The sequence below is a fragment of the Garra rufa genome, chromosome 1, assembly GCF_049309525.1.
Source record: "Garra rufa chromosome 1, GarRuf1.0, whole genome shotgun sequence".
Lineage (NCBI taxonomy): Eukaryota > Metazoa > Chordata > Actinopteri > Cypriniformes > Cyprinidae > Garra > Garra rufa.
This window is the reverse complement of record NC_133361.1, coordinates 23,136,731-23,157,814: the sequence shown is the minus strand read 5'-3', so window position 1 is coordinate 23,157,814 and position 21,084 is coordinate 23,136,731. Positions and strand designations below refer to the sequence as shown.

At 42.9% G+C, this 21,084-nt stretch overlaps 1 protein-coding gene across 3 annotated transcripts in view; it reads right to left on the bottom strand.

Moving 5' to 3' along the window:
• Nucleotides 1-1,128: 1,128 nt before the first annotated feature.
• The window catches only part of pdgfab (platelet-derived growth factor alpha polypeptide b), a 32,630-nt gene continuing 12,674 nt past the window's right edge, over nucleotides 1,129-21,084 (bottom strand). For 2 of the 3 annotated variants that reach the window (XM_073849128.1, XM_073849119.1), the window contains exons 4-7: nucleotides 13,746-13,936; nucleotides 6,895-7,024; nucleotides 6,182-6,309; nucleotides 1,129-2,312 (exon numbers count right to left, since the gene is read on the bottom strand). In XM_073849128.1, the coding sequence (XP_073705229.1) occupies nucleotides 6,227-6,309; nucleotides 6,895-7,024; nucleotides 13,746-13,936 (404 nt within the window). In that variant the 3' untranslated portion in view covers nucleotides 1,129-2,312; nucleotides 6,182-6,226. The remainder of the gene's footprint in view (nucleotides 2,313-6,181; nucleotides 6,310-6,894; nucleotides 7,025-13,745; nucleotides 13,937-21,084) is intronic. The other variant, XM_073849139.1, reaches the window with a different exon arrangement.

Sequence of the window (21,084 nt, the reverse complement as noted above, 5' to 3'; positions counted from 1 at the left end):
AATTGCATCGTCGAAACCTACAAGCACTTACAGAAACACTAAACAGACTTGCAGGTTCCAACACCTGAATATAACAATCTAAATCACCCAGCTGCCAAAGTGAAGAGTGCCACGGAACAATAACAAAGCCGCAGGAGCTGCAGAGTCTAAATCAGGTCACACACCACTAGACAAACAAATATACAACCAGCCCTACGAATTTGGTTAATTGTGTTGTAATTGAAACCACAAAGTGGTAACTTCAGCCCAACTGTATATATTTTAGTCAAACAGCCATGATGTTGTAGAAAGTGAATATGGGTTGTACCAGACAGACTGCTGCATGACTCACAGCTATAAATACAAAACAAACATTAAGGCACAAAGAATAAAACGAGTCAAAGCTCCACCCCCTCAAACATCTCAGTCACAGTTTGTTACTGTGATTCACCATGATTCAGACCTCCAGGTGCTCTTTAGATGCCACTCGGGGTCAGGAGTGTGACAAAGTGCCGAGTTCTGTTGTAGAGCCAATGCCAGAACCGCTCCATCTGTCTGGCATGTGTCAAAAATGACAAGAAGCAACGGAGTCCCTGCAGCAAGACACGACTCGAGCCAGAGTCAACAACCGGCCTGGAACAACATGAAAGCTCTTGCTTGAGCACTTTTGCAACAGACTGTAAATGTCATAAATACAGCCCTCAGAGATTTCAATGCACAAACTCGTCGTTTAGACTGCTGATTGCGCAGAAGGTCCCGTTAAACACCATCTAACATTTTGCCGCCCTAGAAACATTGTGTTTGTTTACATGCACAACAAAGATTTCTATTAAAAACATCTAAATGTGGCAATCAGGTTTTTCTTCAACAGTATATAATCTTTTCCCCAGTTTAAGAATTTTAGAAAATTTCCTGATAATTTACTCTTCCTTCATGTCATCCAAGATGTCTATGTCTTTCTTTCTTTAGTCAAAAGCTGCACTGAAACTGCAATTTGGACCTTCAACCCACTGGCTCCCATTGAAGTCCACTATATGGAGAAAAGTCCTGGAATGTTCACTTTGACTGAAGAAAGAAAGAACAGGATCTAAAATTTCTGATGTCTTCCGTGTGTGAATATGATAAAAATGTACTCTTTATTTGTTTTGATATCTTTATTTATTACAAAGCTTCATACCTAAGGTAAGTGTTTATTGACTATTTGAATGATCTTTGTCTCTCTTTGTATGTTAGCATTAAATATTATGTTACGGTGAGTAAAGAAGCAAATTATGAACCATCATCTTATGACTTATGATGCTTGTGTGATTGCTAACCTGTTGATACTGTATAGCATTTACTCTCAATGGGTCATCTTGTCCCATCATACAACCATTACACCACAAAAACAGAAAACACAATACATAAACATACTTCCTGCTTGATTCTACATAGCATTATAAATATATTTTTAACAAAAATAAAGCATCTTTCCACAAGTGTCTCTTAGATGTGCTATGACACATATTTCCAGGACAAAAACCTAGTTTTGAGACAAGCTGTAAAATATAAGCAAGAATGAACTGAAGCGTTACTGATAATACTTCCAGATCAATGAAGATGAGCTCTTCTTACATTGGACTGAGAAACGGAGAGTGTGAGAAAGAGAGAGATCGCATACATAAATACTTTATTCTGGCATAATGACTGCATTACACTGCCTTCTGTAAGTCTTTGTTCACGGACTCTTCGGAAGGACAAAACTTTCTAGAGGCACATTGGAAATTGCAGTTTAAATGTTCTGGACCCAAGAGGACTAAGGCAGAGAACAAGAGAAAATTGCGTCTTCCGTTTCAGCAAGCTTATATGACAGCACGTCCTTTAATATGTTCGTCCTCTTTTAGAATGACTGGAGTCCGTCGGTTAGTCCATCCTTCACGGGCATCCTGTTTGAGTGGATCCAAACTCAATGTGAAGTTCATGGTCTCTACAAACTTAGTGTTCTCCAAAAGACTTTCTCCTCATCCTTGACCTTTACGAGAGTCGTATACATAAACAACAGAGAATCGACACAAACATCGTCCTTTTCAGTTTCGTTTCCGCCCAGTGTTTGACCACTTAATAATTAACTGAATACCAATCTTGTTTGTCTTCAGTGTTTGACAGAGTACGTAGAAAGCACCTTTGGTGTTGTGTTTGTGTTTAATGTTCCTCTGGATACAGTATCTTTTTTTGAACAGCAATGGGGTCAGTAGGGTCAGAGTTCAGAGGTCAAAGTCCCAGTGCTGCTGGAGCATTACGTAGCCACTGTTGTCCTTCAATCCCTCGCTTGATGTGGTTTCACCTCATGTCCACTGGAGGGAGAGAAAGAAAACAAAACAGCGGTTAACAAGCAGTCACGTTTTTGTGGAATCAGATTTGAAGTGATCTAATTGTGACTTTTTCCTTTAGTAAGACATGCGGTTTGTGTTTGAGTGACACATATCCACTACGCAGTGATTTTAATGTGTATTATTGGACAGTCTGTGCACATTTAAGAAGGAATGTGAAAGGAATAATCTTTGTGATTAGGGGTGGGTATCGTTTGAATTTTATCGATTTCGATTCCGATTCCGATTCCACTTATCGATTCCGATTCTTTTCGATTCCCAGTTTCGATTCCAATTTAGTAAAAAAAAAACAACAACAAACACAAAAGTCAAACATTAATATATTAAACATGTTTATTTTCAGTGCTAGCTTGCAACATATTATTTTATTACAGGGGTTCTCAACCTTTTTTATATCAGGGCCCCCTTCTTCTCGGGTCAGTTTTGCAAGGCCCCCCTATGCCTGACATTTCCTCTAAAGGTGTTTATTTTTTAACTTTTTTTATTAACCTAAACGTTAGTTTTGCCTTTTTATTTTTCTCCTGCATGTTATAAAAAAAAAAAATCAAACAAACTTTAAATTAAAGCTATACTTTTGAATTTAAAAGAAAATCCTCTGCTCTAACTTTTTAACATGAATACACATATACAGATTTAAAGCACCTAAATTATTTAATTCAGACATTCTTCACAACTTCAGAGTACTCTTTCTTAAGTGACTGAATATCTACTGTTTGTATTTATTATAAAATAAACATATAAATGAAAAATACAGTAAATACATTGTAAATCTGTTTATGCTGGTGCTCATATGTGCTTAAACACCACTGACCCTTACAAGATCCACCTCTATGGGTAAGCATTCATTATAAAAAACTCACAGGACATTCATTTTGAAAACTATGCAAATATTTTGAAATTTCACGCAAAAATACTATGGATCAGAGCACCGAAAGCATGAATAGTTTGTGAATCAACAGCGGACTTATGCGTGCCTAATGTACGACTCCGATATACAAGAATGAATACATTAGGCATGCGCGAGTTCGTTACTATTACTCTGGTCATCTTTGCCTTTACATTGCCGGGAGGGTTTGTTTCATGCAGCCAAGAGATAAAGTAGATACCTGTCTTCCCGCGGGGGTATAAGTGACTTTTATGTGGGCTTTTGCGGGACGAAATAACATATATTCCTTTTGGAGTGGGCGGGCGCAGGACTAAAATCCGTCCCTTGCAGATCTCTAAGATGAAGTTTGCGTGCAGCGGTAGATTTGTCTTCGGTTTTTACAAAGCGTAGACACACTTTTAAACGCTTACCGTGATCCATCTTTTCGACTGATGCTTACATTACCACTTAAAGTCCTGGCAGATTGCACGTGCGGAAGGTCCTGGCAGATCACTAGATGGAAAAAATGCAACCAGGAATCGAAACGAGGAATCGAAATTTTAATATTATAACAAGTATCCGATTCTTTATCTTAAGTATCCGATTCCAGAATCGGAATCGATTTTCGATTCCCAACCCTATTTGTGATCAAGTTCACCAGTCCATCAATCCACACATTTTCATACACAAACATTCAAAATTATGGCAAACACACAAGCCCTGTTCCAAAACCTTTCGAGCTGCCAAGCATTTTAAGATATCTAAAAAAAAAAAAAACATATTGGGAAAAAAAATTGCAGTCTAGTCTCTTAGTGGGGTGAAGAGTTGCTGTTCATAAAAAACTTTCCAAACCAGTCAACTTCCATTTTAGTTTAATGTTGCCTTAGAACAGGGTTGTCAAATTTAGTTCCTGGGGGAGCACTGTCCTTCAGAGTTTGGCGCCACCCCTAATTAAACACATCTGAACCAGCTAATCAAGGTCTTCAGACTCAGTAGAAACTTCCAGTTTAGCTGCAAGCTTAATCCAACTTGCCTGCCTGTAACCTTCTAGTGATTCTGAAGATATTGTTCAGGAGTGTTTGAATAGGATTGGAGCTAAACTCTCCAGGAAAGTGGACCTCAAAGGCTAGAGTTGAGAAACCCAGTCTTAGAAGGGAGCTGCCTTGGCAGGCTGTAGACCCAGGCTGGGTAACTTTGGTCCTGGAGGGTCACTGTCCTGCAGAATTTAGGTCCAACCGTAATTAAACACACCTGAACAAGCTAATCAAAGTCTTCACACTTACTAGAAACTTCCAGGCAAGTGTATTGGAGCTGGTTTAAGTTTAACTCTGCAGGACAGCTTGATACATATGCCTTAGAACAGAAGTTCTCAATTCTGGCCCTCCAGGTCCACTTTCCTGCAGCGATTATCTACAACCTGGATCAAACTCACCTGCCTGTAACTTTCTAGTGATCCTGAAGACCTTGTTCAGGAGCATTTGATTAGGGTTGGAGCTAAATTATCCAGGAAAGTGGACCTCAAAGGCCAGAGCTTAGAAACCCAGTCTTAGAAGGAAGAGTCCTTCAGAGTTTAGCTCCAATCCCAATCAAACACACCTGAACAAGCTAATCAATGTCTTCAGACTGACTAGAAAATTCCAGGCAAGTGTATTGAAGCTGGCTGGAGTTAAACGTTGCAGGACACTATCCCACCAGGATTAAAGTTTGATACAACTCCGTCTCCAGGTACACTTTCCTACAGAGTTTAGCTGCAACTATAATCAAACTTAGCTGCCTGTAACTTTCTAGTGATACTGAAGACTTCGTTCAGGAGCGTTTGATTAGGGTTGGAGCCAAACTCTCCAGGAAAGTAGACCTCGTGGGCCAGAGCTGAGATACCCAGCCTTAGAAGGTAGCTACTTAGTTAACCTGTAGTCTAGGACTGGGCAACTTCAGTCCTGGAGAGCCACTGTCATGCAGAGTTTAGCTCCAACTGTAATCAAACACACCTGAAACAGCTAATCAAGTTCTTCAGACTCACTAGAAACTTCCAGGCAAATGTATTGGAGCTGAGTGGAGTTAAACTCTGCAGGACAGTGGCCCTCCAGGACTGGAGCTTAATACATATGCCTTCCAGGTCCACTCTACTGTAGAGTGTAGCAACAACCTTGATCAAACTCACCTGCCTGTAACTTTCTAGTGTTTCTGAAGACCTTGTTCCAAACCCAAGATTAGGGTTGGAGCTAAACTTTCCAGGAAAGTGGACCTTGAGGGCCAGAGTTGAGAAACCCAGTCTTAGAAGGGAGATGCCTAGATAGGCTGTAGAACAGGGGGCTATCCTGAAGAGTTTCTGGGGCTGGGTAACTTCGGTCCTGGAAGGTCACTGTCCTGCAAAATTTAGGTCCAACCCTAATCAAAATCACACCTGAATAAGCTAATCAATGTCTTTAAGATCACTCCAAAGCTATAGACAGGTGTGTTTGATTAGGGTTTAAGCTATGCTCTGCAGGACAGTGGCCCTCCAGGACCGAAGTTGCCCATCCCTACCTTAGATGGTAGCTGCCTAGATGGGATATAGACCATGGCTGGGTAACTTTGGTCCTAGAGGGCCACTGTCCTGGAGAGTTTAGCTCTAAACCTAATCAAACAGACCTGAACAAGTTTAAATAGGCTTGGAGCTAAACTCTGCAGGACAGTGACCCTCCAAGACCAAATTTCCACAGCCCTGGTGTAGACAGCAAAGCAGTGCACTTGGTTTTGGAACAGAGCTAAATTATATACATAATGAACACAGTTTGATTTCATGAAATAAGTTGCATCAAACAGACAATCCCGTGACCCATGCAGCAAAGCGAAACACAGCACAGTGCAAACGTCTCTTTCGCTCAGTGTTGCGTGACTCTGATTAAATATCTCGCTCTTTCTCCTGATTGGTTCATGCCAAAGATTGGTTGCGAAGTGGCAGCAGTTCTGTCCACAGCGGTCCTACCTGGAGGATATTTTGGTCCGCTGAGTGTTAGGAAATGTTTGCCTTTTATTGAATATCCTTGTTGATCTGTGCTGCCACTGCTTGCTTTCTGTGTTTCCGTTTTTTACCTTTTTTAACTGTGCGTGGGCCTGGAAACACAAGTTTGGGGAAAGGTGCAAGGAGATGATGGGCACAATGTGGTTGAATAGAAAAAAGAAAAGCAAGAAAGAAAGAAGAAGAACGCAAGAAGGAATAAAAAGAAAGAATTTATGGCCTCGGGGAGGTGTAAAACAGACTGTAATTGCACTTCATAAATATTTGAGCCTCATGAGATTCCAACCCTTTTATCTCGGCACAAGGTTTTCGCACACAAGAGCAGAAACCTGTTGAACCTGAAGAACCTTCAGACACACTTCTACGTGTTTCAGCATTCACACACACACACACACACACACACACACACACACACACACACACACACACACACACACACACACACACACACACACACCTGTGGTCTTTCTTATCCATTCAATTGCATCATTGCCCAGCACAGTAAAACGCAAGCTCACACAAGCATTGATGTTTGGCAATAGCAGACTGACCCACAGGTGTGTTTGCCTGCGGTGACAGCACAATGCCACAGGCCGCTCAGTGCACAATCCATAGCCAAATAATCATTCAAGATCAGGCCAAACATTCAGTGTATGTGTGCATTTTCGTGACAAATATACCTGTGTCTGCTTCTGCGTGCTCGATCACGTGATGCTGTGATGTGCACACACATTCCAAATGATCCTCTAACCGGACGAGCACCTCCTTCAATTTCGCTTTCTTACGCGATGCAAACTCTACCTTCGCCACCTGGAGGAAGAGAGAAAGACCAGGTTTGGTTAACGATGAATTATTTTTTTTAGTGTGTTGGTGTAGTGTACAGGAAGACACCATAGAGTTATAACAGCTAGGGCACTACTTGCTCAGTTATCTCCAAACTCTGCCAAATGGTCGCAGGCAACAGTGGAAAAATTTGTCGAACAATTCCTGGGCAATACGCCCAAAACAGTTACATGTTCCACAGTTAACGCCCCACTGCAGCACACAAAACTCAAAATAACCACTCAGCCTTACACAGGGGTCAACTCATGTCTTTTGTTGTGCTAATTTTAATGCTTAGGGTTCTATTTCTTCTCACTGTTGTGCGCTTGGCTGTATGCTAGGTGGGAATATTATTAGACCTGTTCTGCTCATTGGAAATCAATGCTGGTCTAAGGCAGTAGTTCCCAATGACGTTCCTGGACCAATCCCCCCACAAATCTTGTCTGGTCTCGGAGTCTGTACTAATGAGCTGATGAGTTGAACCAGGTGAGTTTGATTAAGGCTCCAGGACCGTGGTTGGAAACTACTGTGCTAGACAAATGATTCTGACCATTGCAGTCACGTCTCAAGTTCAAAGAAGTTCAAATATGGAAAAAAAATTATCGAGACTTTTTCCCCATTCCACTGCCCACATCTCACGTTTTTAAATGTGTTCTATGCAAACGTCCCCTTGATTGGTCTTTTTAGCAAGGAAATATGTGCTTAATTTAGTAGAAGCTGGTTTTATGGTCTACTAAAGAGGTTTTGTAGTGCGGTAAGGAATGGTACTCCACTTGCTCCATCATGAATGACGTAGAAAGCGATCGAACCACCATGGTTTGAGTGTACACATTGGGACTGTGCATTTGCAATGGATTGGCCAAGCATTCAAGTATGCATTGGTGTGCTTCCATTGAGTATTTTTCTGGCTTCGAACACAATCACTAAACTCAGTGCATGACTCACAGAGTGCAAATAAAAAGTCAGTCTACCGTGCAAGTGCAATTGGTTTAACATTATGGAACAAATGATGCAACACTTGGCAACTCCCACAAACCTATAGAGAAATGTCAAAATGAAGGTAGGGAGCGAGAGATAGTGAAACAGTGGCTCTGTCCACCCGGTTATACCGCTTTCTCTCTGTCTGCTGCCCACCTCTCCCTCCTCTTGGACATTCTTGTGCTTGGTTATATTTACAGAGCCAAGTCTAAAACAGCCCGTGGCGTGTAAGAATGTTCTGCGACTGAGGATGAAGGGTGAGACAGACTCTGAGGGGCTTGAGAACTGGTCGGGGGTTGGGTAAGGGGTTCAGCAAAGGGTCATAATTTGAAAAAAAGAGTCCCTGCACCATCCTTTGCTTCCCCTGCCCCAATATTTCCATTCAGATTCAATTTATCATTGTTTTTACCATCTTGGTTTCAAGTTTGAGGTTCACACATGCGCTCGCCCACATACTCGAATGCGCTTAATAAAAAGCCCCAAGTTTCTCAGGAGGCCCTTCCAAGCTCTATTTATAAACTACTGTGCTTTACGCCGCAATGAAAGCCCTGCGAAATCCCAGCGCAGCGCACTAATGGTGTGACATCTGATCCAGCCCTGGCTCCAGCAACCCCAACCCCCTCTGACTCGCCCTGCACTCTGTGAGGACTATTGTCCGGGGTCTGGATAATTGGCATTGGGATTTCCCCACAAGAAAGGTCGATAAAGAAAGGGTGAGAGAAAGAACGGGCATCGGGAGAGGTGCATCATGGGTAATTAGCATGGGAACAAAGGGAACTGGACACGTAGCCAAGGGACAGGCAGTTTTGCCGCACATCTGTCAGTGGCTAAATCTGACGACAAAACGCTGCGGATAAAGCGAAACCGAGAGCTGCGTAAAGAGCGGGGGCTCTCCAATGGCAGGCAGGCGACTGGTGGGGCGACCCAAAAAGAAAGAGGGGTGTGGGGAGCAAGCGTTCTTATTGAGTGAGTGACAAAGAGAGGCCTGAACAGGAACAAGGGATGCCGGGAGGGGGGCAAACAAGGGAAACTTTTATCTCATGACCTGCATGTTTAGAGTTACAGAAAGAGTATGGGCGAAATCTCTGCTGTAAAACACACACACTGGCACCGACACATTCACGAAGATAAGGAGAAAAGGTGATCTAATCTGTGCACTTCCTGTCATAGCCCTTTAAAAAACATCCCTAAACACCAGCAGAAAAGCCGAGAGTGAAAAGATGGAAAGAACACAGAATTATAGATACGACAGCAATTACAGCTCAACACATGCAAAGAAAAACAAACATGAAAGAAGCTGGAGAGAGTTCAGGATTAAATTTTTCTTGCTTTTCAAGTAATTTTTGACTAACATATATTTGTCATTCATTCATTCAATCATTTTAAATTTGAGTGAAATTCTGAAGTCTAAATCAAAGACTGAATTCTTTTGTCAATTTATGGATTAACATGAGCTTACTGTAAATGAATCTCTGAACACAGAGCTATGTAAAATTTTTGTCAGCAACATCAGGCTTTCCACTCCAATACAACAGGCTCTTTTGGAATATTCTGCTGTATATTCTATATTAATACCATGCTCATTCGATTTAGCACTATTTGTGTTTCCTCAGCGTTTACGTCAGAGATGGGGCCCGTATCCTTACTAACCTGGGCCATTTGAGGCTCTTTAATACCCAAAATCAACACTCACAACACACCTCATGCTTCCAGTGCCAGTATAAACCATGTATGATTTCCCTTCATACCGACCTCTAAAGGAGGAATCCAAATCTGGCTCATCCAAACACATAAACACTTGCCTTTTAAACCACATCACATTCTGTATTCTTACACTCACCGCAAACATTCCAAATCAGGAATATCCTCACTTAGTCTCTTCATTAGGAAAGAACAGCGGTGTGCTGGATTTAGTAACTTTAGCAGTCAGATTAACCAGTGATGAAAATAAAATAAACAGCACTCACACCCTCTCAGCTGCCTATCTAGATTTTCCTTCTTCAAGGAAACCACCGCGTCCTTGTTCATTGTTGATACCATAGACTGTAAAAAAAAGATGGACGACGCGTCTCCGCTTCATTCCATATAGAAAAGTGAAGCCAATACAACTCAATATGGCCGCTGCCATCTTGGGGGAAATTACATCATTTGGAGCCAGATTCTGCGCAGTAGAGACTCATTTCGAGCCAGATTCTGCGCAGTAGTGTCGTGAGGCGGAGCTGCGGTATCAAAATCCCGCACCAACACCCGCAGACCCAATCGCAAGATCACAATCATGACACCACACCCCGTTTTTATAGCATTAAATAACTACCTAAAAACGAACTTATTAGAAAAACGCCTGAACATGAATCAGCATTATAAGAACTACCTCACATGATGGAAACCATCTTTGAAAAAAATAATTTGAAGTGTAATTCGATTATTTAGTTTGGCTCACGTTCCATTAGATTACATGGAGAGAGCGGGATTTATGACCTTTACTGCAGCCAGTAAATCTTTTGGCTTCACTTTCCAGGACTTTTACGGCACACTTGGTTGATACTAAGGAAAAGTTTTCCTCTGGTTGGGCTCAGGTACACTGATTCATAGATAGAGTGATACGACACCTCCATATCAAGTGACTTTAAGAAAAGAATTAAAAGAATAGAGAAATAAACTATCAAAACAATATTGGAACCCACTGACTTTGAATGCATAACTTAAAAACTAAAAACTAGCAACCCTCTTCAGCTTTCTGCTGTTGACAGATGTTTAAATGCCTTTCTCTCATGTTGCAGGTTTGATCCGAGTCTCCTCACTGTAAAATGAGGTTTATTCTGTCTGGGGTCCAACTCTTCTCCCCTCCCCCAGTACTTTACTGCAGCACCTGTTGTTGTAGTACTGTGTGATGATATTTGCATGTGAGTGTGTGTGTGTTTTAGCAAGGCTAATAGACACAAACTGCAACACAGCAGTTCTGGGAAAACCATTAGTACTGTACACCAGGACGATAGCAAGAGGGGGGAAATGAGGTCAAACAGAGACTGTACAGAAGAGAAATGAACAGGAGAAAATGCATCACTCGTTATGTTGCCTGTAGGAATGGAAATCTTGATTTCACTTAAACGAGCCAAATGTCTTTTTTACAGAAGCATGTGTATGCTTTGAACCTAACATGAAAATGTCAATTTTGTAGCCTGATTTGATCTAAGGCAGCCACATTTATGTCATGTTTTATTGCTGATTTGTTGCTGAAACAGCCAATAGGTTGGGAGTTTTCAGTCTCAACTCAAGAGCCGGAGCTGTGCTAGCATGATAAGAACGGCCGATGAGTGAAATGACGTGCCTTAAAGCAACTTTAGGTGAAAGAAGTGAACAGAATCCATTAGAGGAATATGCTGTGCTGGTAACAAGAAGATAGAACAGCTATCAACTCCTGTTACACTTTACATAACAGCTAGAGAGAGAGAGAAAGTCAGGCTAAATGCCAGAGAAAATATGAAAAAAGAAAAATGGATTGCAAGGGAAGAACATGCAGCTGAGAAAGACAGACAGACAGACAGCCAGACAGATAGATGGTGAGTAGGTCAGACAGATAGGTAGACAGATTGACAGGAATACAGAGAGAAATACATACAGACAGACAGACAGATAGTCAGACAGTAGACAGATATATAGGCAGGCAGGCAGGCAGGCAGGCAGGCAGGCAGGCAGGCAGGCAGGCAGGCAGGCAGGCAGGCAGGCAGGCAGGCAGACAGACAGACAGACAGACAGACAGACAGACAGACAGACAGACAGACAGACAGACAGACAGACAGATAGATAGATAGATAGATAGACGGAGAGTAGGTCAGACAGATAGGTAGACAGATTGACAGGAATACAGAGAGAAATACAGACAGACAGACAGACATATAGAGACAGACAGACAGACAGACAGACAGACATATAGAGACAGACAGACAGATAGTCAGACAGTAGACAGACAGACAGACAGACATCACCTGACTCAATCTGACACCAAATCTCTTCAATATAAAGCCCTTCTTGCCAATGAATCCCCCACAGTGTCTCATCCTCTAAATACACTCGTCCTCCAACTAATAAATAAAACTCAAGCTGAGTCTGACTCCAACCACAACCCTAACATCCGTAAAGAAATTGACAAAGATCTAAAGTATAATTATGATGAAAAATTAAAAAATGAATTTAATCTCCAAACCAAACTCCGGTGTTATTCGGCCCTAAACAGAACCACCAAATTGGCAGATTACTTATCAATTAAACACATCAAAGAAAGGCAAATTCTTACAAAATATCGACTCAGTGACCATGATTTAGAAATAGAAAAAGGAAGACACAAAAAAACATGGATTCCTAGAGAACAGCGAATGTGTAAACACTGTAACTTGAGTCAAATAGAGGATGAGAAACACTTTCTTCTTGTCTGCCCCAAATACACCACTACAAGGCAAATCTTCTTTCCACAATTTGAAGCATTGAATTGTTCATTTTTGTCTCTAAATGACTCAGAGAAATTACATTATATACTCGGAGAGCATGATGTGACAGTCAAACTAGCTGCAAAATATGTATATACTATACACACCATACGAAATGGTTAATTATTTATATTTAATTTCAAATATTGTTCACTATGTATTTGTCATTATTATAATCAATCTTAGAAATACTGTCTGCTGTTTTTATGTTTATTTATTGTATTTAATTTAATATATTTTCTCAAATTTATTGTCTGTTTTATTAACTTGATGTTATTATACTCTGTATATAAAATGCTTTGGCAATACTGTAACAAATGTCATGCCAATAAAGCTACTTGAACTGAACTGGAAGACAGACAGACAGACAGACAGACAGACAGACATATAGATAGACAGACAAACATGCAGACAGACAGACAAACATATAGACAGACAGGCTAGGTGAAGTTTAATTCTGGTAAGTGTTGATAGACTCATTATCTGGTGTTATGTTCTACACCCAACAGTGTCTCCTTTGAAACGAGCTTATCACTGCAATGAACCAAAGTACAGCAGAAATGTGGCCAAGCACACACACACACACACACACACACACACACACACACACACACACACACACACACACACACACACACACCCTGAGCAGCGAGGCCTATTTACAGTTTGTCTTTTTTATATCGTAGCTCTGAACAGCAGTAGCTTGTGCAGACCTGCTCCTTTTTTAGGATGAGAAGGAAAAAGTGAGGGAAGGGTAAATACATATCTTAAGAGTATTTGCTCAAATATATACCACCATAGCTGGAAAGAAACACACATAATATATTCTCGTCCCATCACTGTGCTCAGAGCTGGAGAAAAAAAAACATACAAGACTAACATCTGTATTCATTTTATGCGGAAAAATGGATAGAGCTATACAATCAACTGAGCGCCCATTCAGAAGATTGCAGTATATGAATAAATGAATAAACAAATAAAAAATGCTCATATAAGTAAATATATACACACTACCACTGAAAAAGTTTGTAGTTGGTAAGATTTTATATTCACAAAGACTGCATTTATTATTTGATTAAAAATACAGTAAAACTGAATTTAATGTGAAATATTATTACTATTTACAACAGGGGCGTGGCTTGGTATAGGTGTGGCTTTGGAGTGAGTGTGGCCCTGATATCTAAAATCAACATCATCTTCCCCATATTTAAATGGCTTTACAGGACTGTTGATGCTTTGCTTTTTACCTTGACAGTACGGTGCTGTTTTTTGGAGGGGTGACAGCGCATGTTGCCGGTGTTGCAGCAGCCTGTACAGCGTTTCACCTCCACACACGGAGGCCATATTAGGAAGTTTGCAGCGGTGGGATCCACTTGACTGCGGGGGATCTCGTAGATCACTGTCCGTGTCTTGCACATGGCGGGCACCGCTTCCTCTACTGGAAATGAGAAATGAAGACACATTAGAACAAATTCAAAGCAAAGAATATTCAAGACATTACTTAATAATTACCACAACCATAATCACACTAAATAAAAAAAGAGCACAACACACAAAACTAAATAAGCTATAAAAAAAAAAAATAATAATTATAATTAACTCTTGCTTAATCACACAAACTCACAAAATTAAACAAAATAATATAATATATATAATGGTATAATTATACTGTATGAATTATAATTAAATCATGCTTAAATCACAAAATTAATTCAAGTAAAATTCATTAAAATTAATTCAAGTAAAATAAAAGGTAAAATAAAATAAAATTAATATGGTATTATTATACTGTATTAATTATAATTAAATCATGCTTAAATTACACCAAATTAAAATAAAATAAAATAAATAAAATAGCACATAAATATGGTAATCATTTAGTAGCCTTGCATTATACTTAAACTAGCTCCAGCTTACACAAAACACACTCAAGTAAATAAAATAAAATAAAACTAAATAAAATAATGGTATAATTATACTTTAGTTTAGTTGGATGATTAAACTTGAGCTAATATACTAAAAATATAATGGTACATGGATATGGTAATCATTTAGTGACAATCATGGCGCATAGCACACTAAAAATCAAACCAAATCTAAATCAAATAACTACCATGGCAAAAGAACATGGTGATCATTTAGTACCACTGAATTACCATTTGTGGTAAGTTTTTTGGCAGAAATTTGCCTGTGTGCTTCTCTGAAACTGATGCCATCCAGCAAAACAAAAAGGCCTATTAAAGAGGGTTTTTTTAATATCTCAAAGCCTCTGTATTTACCTAGACTAAAATAAGAGCGACCACAGCACTGAGATCAGCATTCGATCTGGAGGCTTACAGTCTTTCAGAGCAACAGTTGTAATAAAAATGGCACACAGCTATTCTGAGGCCTGAACAGCTTTTCTGTGTGCTTGTTTGAGTGATTGTGAGGTACAGAGGGGCCAGAATATCCCAACACACACACACTGCAGCACTCCACCATTGATGTGGAGGGAAGGAAGAGTGCATGTCAGAGCTCTATGTGCCAGTGTGAACTCTGTTCAGTTCAACGAGCTGGGACATGAACTTTGAATGTTTGGAATTTCCTGGCTCGGGTACGTTTGTGACCTCACACGTACCACCAATCAAAATACTCTCACGTACAATCAAATAAAGAAGTGCCCTCCGATCAGTGTGATTTCCTGAATAAAAAAAAGAATGTCATGTCATTCTTGGCTTTTTATGTGCTCAATATTGGAAGCACACCAATCATAGATGTTTACGTAATATATAAAACTCTGACTATAACATTATTAGAAGAGTTCAGGGGTTTATTAAATCCATTCAGATCAATTCAATCATTTAATATTCGTACTTTCTGAAGTTCATGTGTGAAAGGTGTCAAAGCAGAGTGTACACTACCAGTCAAAAGTTTTTGAACAGTAAGAAGTCTCTTCTACTCACCAAGCCTGCATTTACTTGATCCGAAGTACAGCAGAGACAGTACAATTTTGAAATATGTGTACTATTTAAAATATTTGAATAATTTTAAAATGCAATTAATTCCTGTCATCAAAGCTAAAGTTTCAGCATCATTACTCCAGTCTTCAGTGTCACATGATCCCTAAGAAGTTATTCTAACATGCTGATTTGCTCTTCAAGAAACATTTTTTATTATTACTATTATTATCCATTTTTAAACAGCGGAGTACATATTTTTCAGGATTCTTTGAAGAATAGAAAGATCCTAAGATCAACATTTACCTGAAATAAAAAGCTTTTGTAACATTATACACTGTCCCATTCAAAAGTTTCGAGTCAGTAAATATATATATTTTTTCTTTTTGGTGGAAATAAATTATAGAAATGAATACTTATTTAGTAAGCATACTTTATATTGACCAAAGTGTTGATAAGACATTTATAATGTTACAAAAGTCTTCTATTTCAGATAAATGCTGTTAGTCTGAACTTTATATTCATTAAAGAAAACCTGAAAAACATCCTACATAATAATAATAATAATAATAATAATAATAATAATAATAATAATAATAATAATAATACTTTTTTTTTTTAAAGAAATCAGAATATTAGAATGATTTCTGAAGGATCATGTGACTGGAGTAATGATGCAAAAAATTCAGCTTTGAAATCAGGAATAAATTGCATTTTAAAATATATTCAAATAGAAAACAGTTATTTTAAATAGTAAAAATATTTCAAACTTTTACTGTTTTTGCTGTACTTTGGGTCAAATAAATGTAGGTTTGGTGAGAATTAGAGACTTCTTAAAAAAACATTAAAAAAATCTTACTGTTCAAAAACTTTTGACTGGTAATGTATATTATAATACAAAACAGCTATAAAAGTTAAAATCGCAACATATTTTAAAACCAAACACTTGCAATATGATAAAAGACACTTTTTAATATTAAATTTACACTACAGATCAAAAATTTAGTGTAGTAAGATTTTTTTCAAAAGAAAATTTATATTTTTTTAGTAAGTATACATTAAACTGAAAAGGTGAGAGTAAAAACCTTTACACTGTTACATTTTTTTAATATATATAATAAATGCTCTTCTTTTGCAGTTTCTATCATTACATAATAAAAAAAAATAACATAAATAGATCACAGTTTCCACAAAAATAATAAGCAGTGTAACTGTTTTCAACATTAATTATAATAATAAATGCTTCTTAAACATCAAATCAGCATATTATAATGATTTCTGAAGGATCATGTGACTTTGAAAACTGGAGTAATGATGATGGAAAACGTCTAGGTTACGAAGGTAACCCTCGTTCCCTGAAGGAGGGAACGGAGACGTTACATGGGATCTCGCTTGAGAGACCGATCATCTCTGAGCCGTATTAAAAAAGGCCAATTGAAAATTGGCGAGTGGACGTGCGCGCCGGCCACGCCCCCGTACATACGGGTATATAAGATGGCGGCATCACTCAGTTAGGCTTTTGCTGAAGAGCCGATCGAGCCGGTGTCAGCGCGACGTCAGGTCGTGGCAGGGGAATGTAACGTCTCCGTTCCCTCCTTCAGGGAACGAGGGTTACCTTCGTAACCTAGATGTTCCCCTTCAGTCGTTTCACTACGACGTTACATGGGAACAGACCCTATGGAACAGGCCACGTACCTGACGCCGCGTTACGCACAACCCCACGTGCTGACAGGCGGACGTGACAGCAGATGAGACTGTTACGTAACCTTCCCAACGCCCCGAGGCCCAATAGGGGGCCTTCCCGGGGATGCCAGATGTACTGAAGCATGGGTTGGGGGGGCGGAGCACATGAACTTTACTTCTGACATGTGGAAAAATTAAGATAATTCAATATATCCATAAAGCTTTTTAGGGATACACGAGGGAAACAGCGGTCTCCTCCGCTGGAATAAATAAAAACTAAGCCACAACCTGCGGGGCGAAGGAGACCCAGGCAGTATCACAGTGAAGGACTACTCCGCATCTAGCCCTGACTGCGGGGCGCGGAGGACCCAGGGTTCACTGGAGGGAACATTCTGGGATATAGCGCACGGATCCACGTGGGAATGGCGCAGCAAGCCGACACCAGACATCCTCCCGCTCGCCTAAGTCTTATGTTAAGACACGGGAGGATACAGCCTCTACGCAGAGGTTGTAAAACCTAGCGAAGGTATTGGGTGTCGCCCAGCCCGCAGCTCTACAGATGTCTGCTAGTGAGGCGCCATGAGCCAACGCATAGGATGAGGCAACACTCCTAGTGGAGTGGGCATGAACACCTAAGGGGCATGGCTCTCCCTGATATAAGTAAGATAGGGAGATGGCTTCTACCACCCAATGGGCCAACCTCTGTTTGGAGACAGCATTCCCTTTCTGCTGACCTCCGAAGCAGACAAAGAGCTGCTCGGTGTGCCTGAAGTGCCGTGTACGGTCTACGTAAGTACGCAGAGCACGAACAGGGCAGAGCAGCGCAGAAGCTGGGTCTGCCTCCTCCAGGGGCAGAGCTTGCAGGTTCACCACCTGATCGCGGAAGGGCGTGGTGGGAACCTTGGGCACATAACCGGGCCGGGGTCTCAAGATGACGTGAGAATCTCCGGGCCCGAACTCAAGGCACGTTTCGTTGACAGAGAGGGCTTGTAGGTCCCCTACCCTCTTGATGGAGGCCAGAGCAGTCAGGAGCGCTGTCTTAAGAGACAGGAATTTCAGCTCAACTGACGCAAGTGGCTCGAATGGGGCGTCCCGTAGGCCACGGAGGGCGACGGAGAGATCCCAAGAGGGTATGAGGTGCGGTCTGGGAGGATTAAGTCTCCTGGCACCTCTAAGGAACCTCACGACCAGTGGGTGCTTACCCAGGGATGTTCCATCCACTGCATCATGATATGCTGCGATAGCAGCAACATAGACTTTGAGAGTCGAAGGGGACAGCCTGCGCTCCAACTTCTCTTGCAGGAAGGAAAGCACTACTGCAATCGTGCATCTCTGTGGGTCCTCAGCTCGAGAGGAGCACCAGTCAACGAACAGACCCCACCTCAGAGCGTAAGCCTGCCTCGTAGAGGGGGCTCGGAACTGAATGATGGTGTTTCTCACGGCCTGGGGAAGGCCGGCGAGGTCTGACGCGTCCCGTCCAGGAGCCAGACATGAAGGTTCCACAGGTCGGGGCGCGGGTGCCAAATCGTGCCCATCCCCTGAGAAAGAAGGTCTTTCCTCAAGGGGATTTTCCAGGGAGGGGCTGCCGCGAGGAAAATGAGTTCTGGAAACCAGGTCCGGGTGGGCCAATATGGCGCGACCAGCAAGACCTTCTCCTTGTCCTCCCGGATCTTGCACAGGGTCTGTGCAAGGAGGCTCACTGGGGGAAAGGCGTACTTGAGCCCCGGAGGCCAGCTGTGTGCCAGGGCGTCTCTGCCGAGGGGAGCCTGGGTCAGAGAGAAAAAGAGCTGGCAGTGGGAGGTTTCGGGGGAGGCGAACAGATCTATCTGAGCCTGGCCGAAGCGAGTCGCCATTCTCCAGGGTGGGTGGACTGCCGTGAGAGCTGATCTGCTGCACGGTTGAGTTCCCCCGGAATGTGAATGGCACGTAGCGATTTCAGCCACATTTGACTCCAGAGGAGCAGACGGCGGGCGAGTTGTGACATGCGAGGTGAGCGAAGGCCGCCCTGGCGATTGATATACGCCACAGTCACGGTGCTGTCGGTGTGAACAAGCATGTGCTTCTGGCGCAGCGTCGATCGGAAGCGACGAAGGGCCAGAAGCACAGTCAACAACTCGAGGCAATTGATATGCCACTGCAGCTGAGGTCCTGTCCAGGAGCCCGAGGCTGCTTGCCCGTTGCATATGGCACCCCAACCCGTGGTGGAGGCATTGGTGTACACCACGACATGCCTGGAAACCTGTCCCAAGGGAACTCCGGCCCGAAGGAAGACAGGGTCTGACCACGGACTGAAAAGGTGGCGACACTGCGGGGAAACGCCAATCCGAAGTGTGCCACGGTGCCATGGCCGTCTTGGAACTCGATCGTGTAACCAGCGCTGAAGCGGTCTCATATGAAGCAAGCCCAGCGGCGTGACCGCGGCCGCGGCTGCCATATGCCCCAGGAGCCTCTGAAAAGTTTTGAGAGGGACCGCTGTCTTGTGTCTGAATAAGTCCAGACATCTCAGCGCTGACTGCGCGCGCTCGTTTGTGAGGCAGGCTGTCATATTGATCGAGTCCAGCTCCACACCGAGAAAAGAGATCCTCTGCACTGGGGAGAGTTTGCTCTTCTCTCAGTTGACCTGAAGGCCCAGATGGCGGAGGTGCCGGAGCACCAGGTCCCTCTGCTCGCACAATAGATCTCGAGAGTGAGCTACCAGGAGCCAGTCGTCGAGATAGTTGAGAATGCGAAGCCCCGACTGCCAAAGAGGGGTCAGGGCTGCTTCCGCGACCTTGGTGAAGACGCGGGGAGAGAGGGACAGGCCGAATGGGAGAACCTTGTACTGATACGCCCGACCTTCGAAGGCAAACCGAAGAAAGGGTCTGTGACGAGGAAGGATCGAGACGTGAAAGTACGCGTCCTTCAGGTCGATGGCTGCAAACCAATCCTGGGGATGAATGCAGGTTAGCATGCGTTTCGTCGTGAGCATCTTGAACGGCAGCCTGAGAAGGGACCGATTTAGAGCTCTGAGGTCCAGGATGGGTCTTAACCCACCGCTCTTTTTGGGCACGATGAAGTAGGGACTGTAGAACCCTGACTTCATCTCGGCTGGAGGGACTGGCTCGATTGCGTCCTTCGCCAGTAGGACTGCAACCTCCGCACGCAGGACAGCGGCATGCGTGTCCGAACGGACAGTAGTGAAATGGACACCTCTGTACCTGGGTGGACGCCTGGCGAATTGAATCGCATAGCCGAGACGTACCGTCCGTATCAACCACCGCGAGGGGTTGGGGAGCTGAAGCCACGCCTTCAACCGGCTCGCTAGCGGTATCAAGGGAACGTTGACCGACGTGACCGCGGTGGGGCAGCCTAAAGGGGCGGGGGGAAGGGGACTGACCCAGAGAACACCGAGTTCTGGGGGAGAGTCTGGCTGCAAGAAGCAACGCTTACCTTCTTCCCTGGTTCCCACGCTGGCGATATCAGGCTCCGAGTCCGATGCCGAGGAGTGTAAGTTCTGCTCGAGAAGGAAACTTGGGGCCGAGGCCCCAGAGGTGAGGAAATTTGCTCTTTCTGTGAAAATGTGGGTACGTGATAGCGCGTTCCACCTGGGGGAGCGACTCGTATCCCCGGGCTGCCCCGCCATCGAGGGTGGTGAGGGAGGAGGAGCTGGGGCGGAGGCGCGAGGAAAAAGACGCCTGCCATGTTTTGATCAGCTCCTCATGCACCTCCGGAAAGAATGGAACGGGGGGAGGGCGCGGCGGAACCGCAGGCGCCCCCCTCAGGAACCAATCGCCAAGCCTAGAGGGATCGGCAGGAGGTAAATCTGATACCTCGAGGCCGATCCCCCTGGCGGCACGGAGGAGCATAGATGACAGCTCAGCGTCCATGTCAGACGGGGCAGCAACCGCAGGGGGGGCGCTGGCCCGGCGAGATAACCGCCTCACCATCGGACTCTCCCTCTGACGCAGCGACAGACATCTCTTCCTCC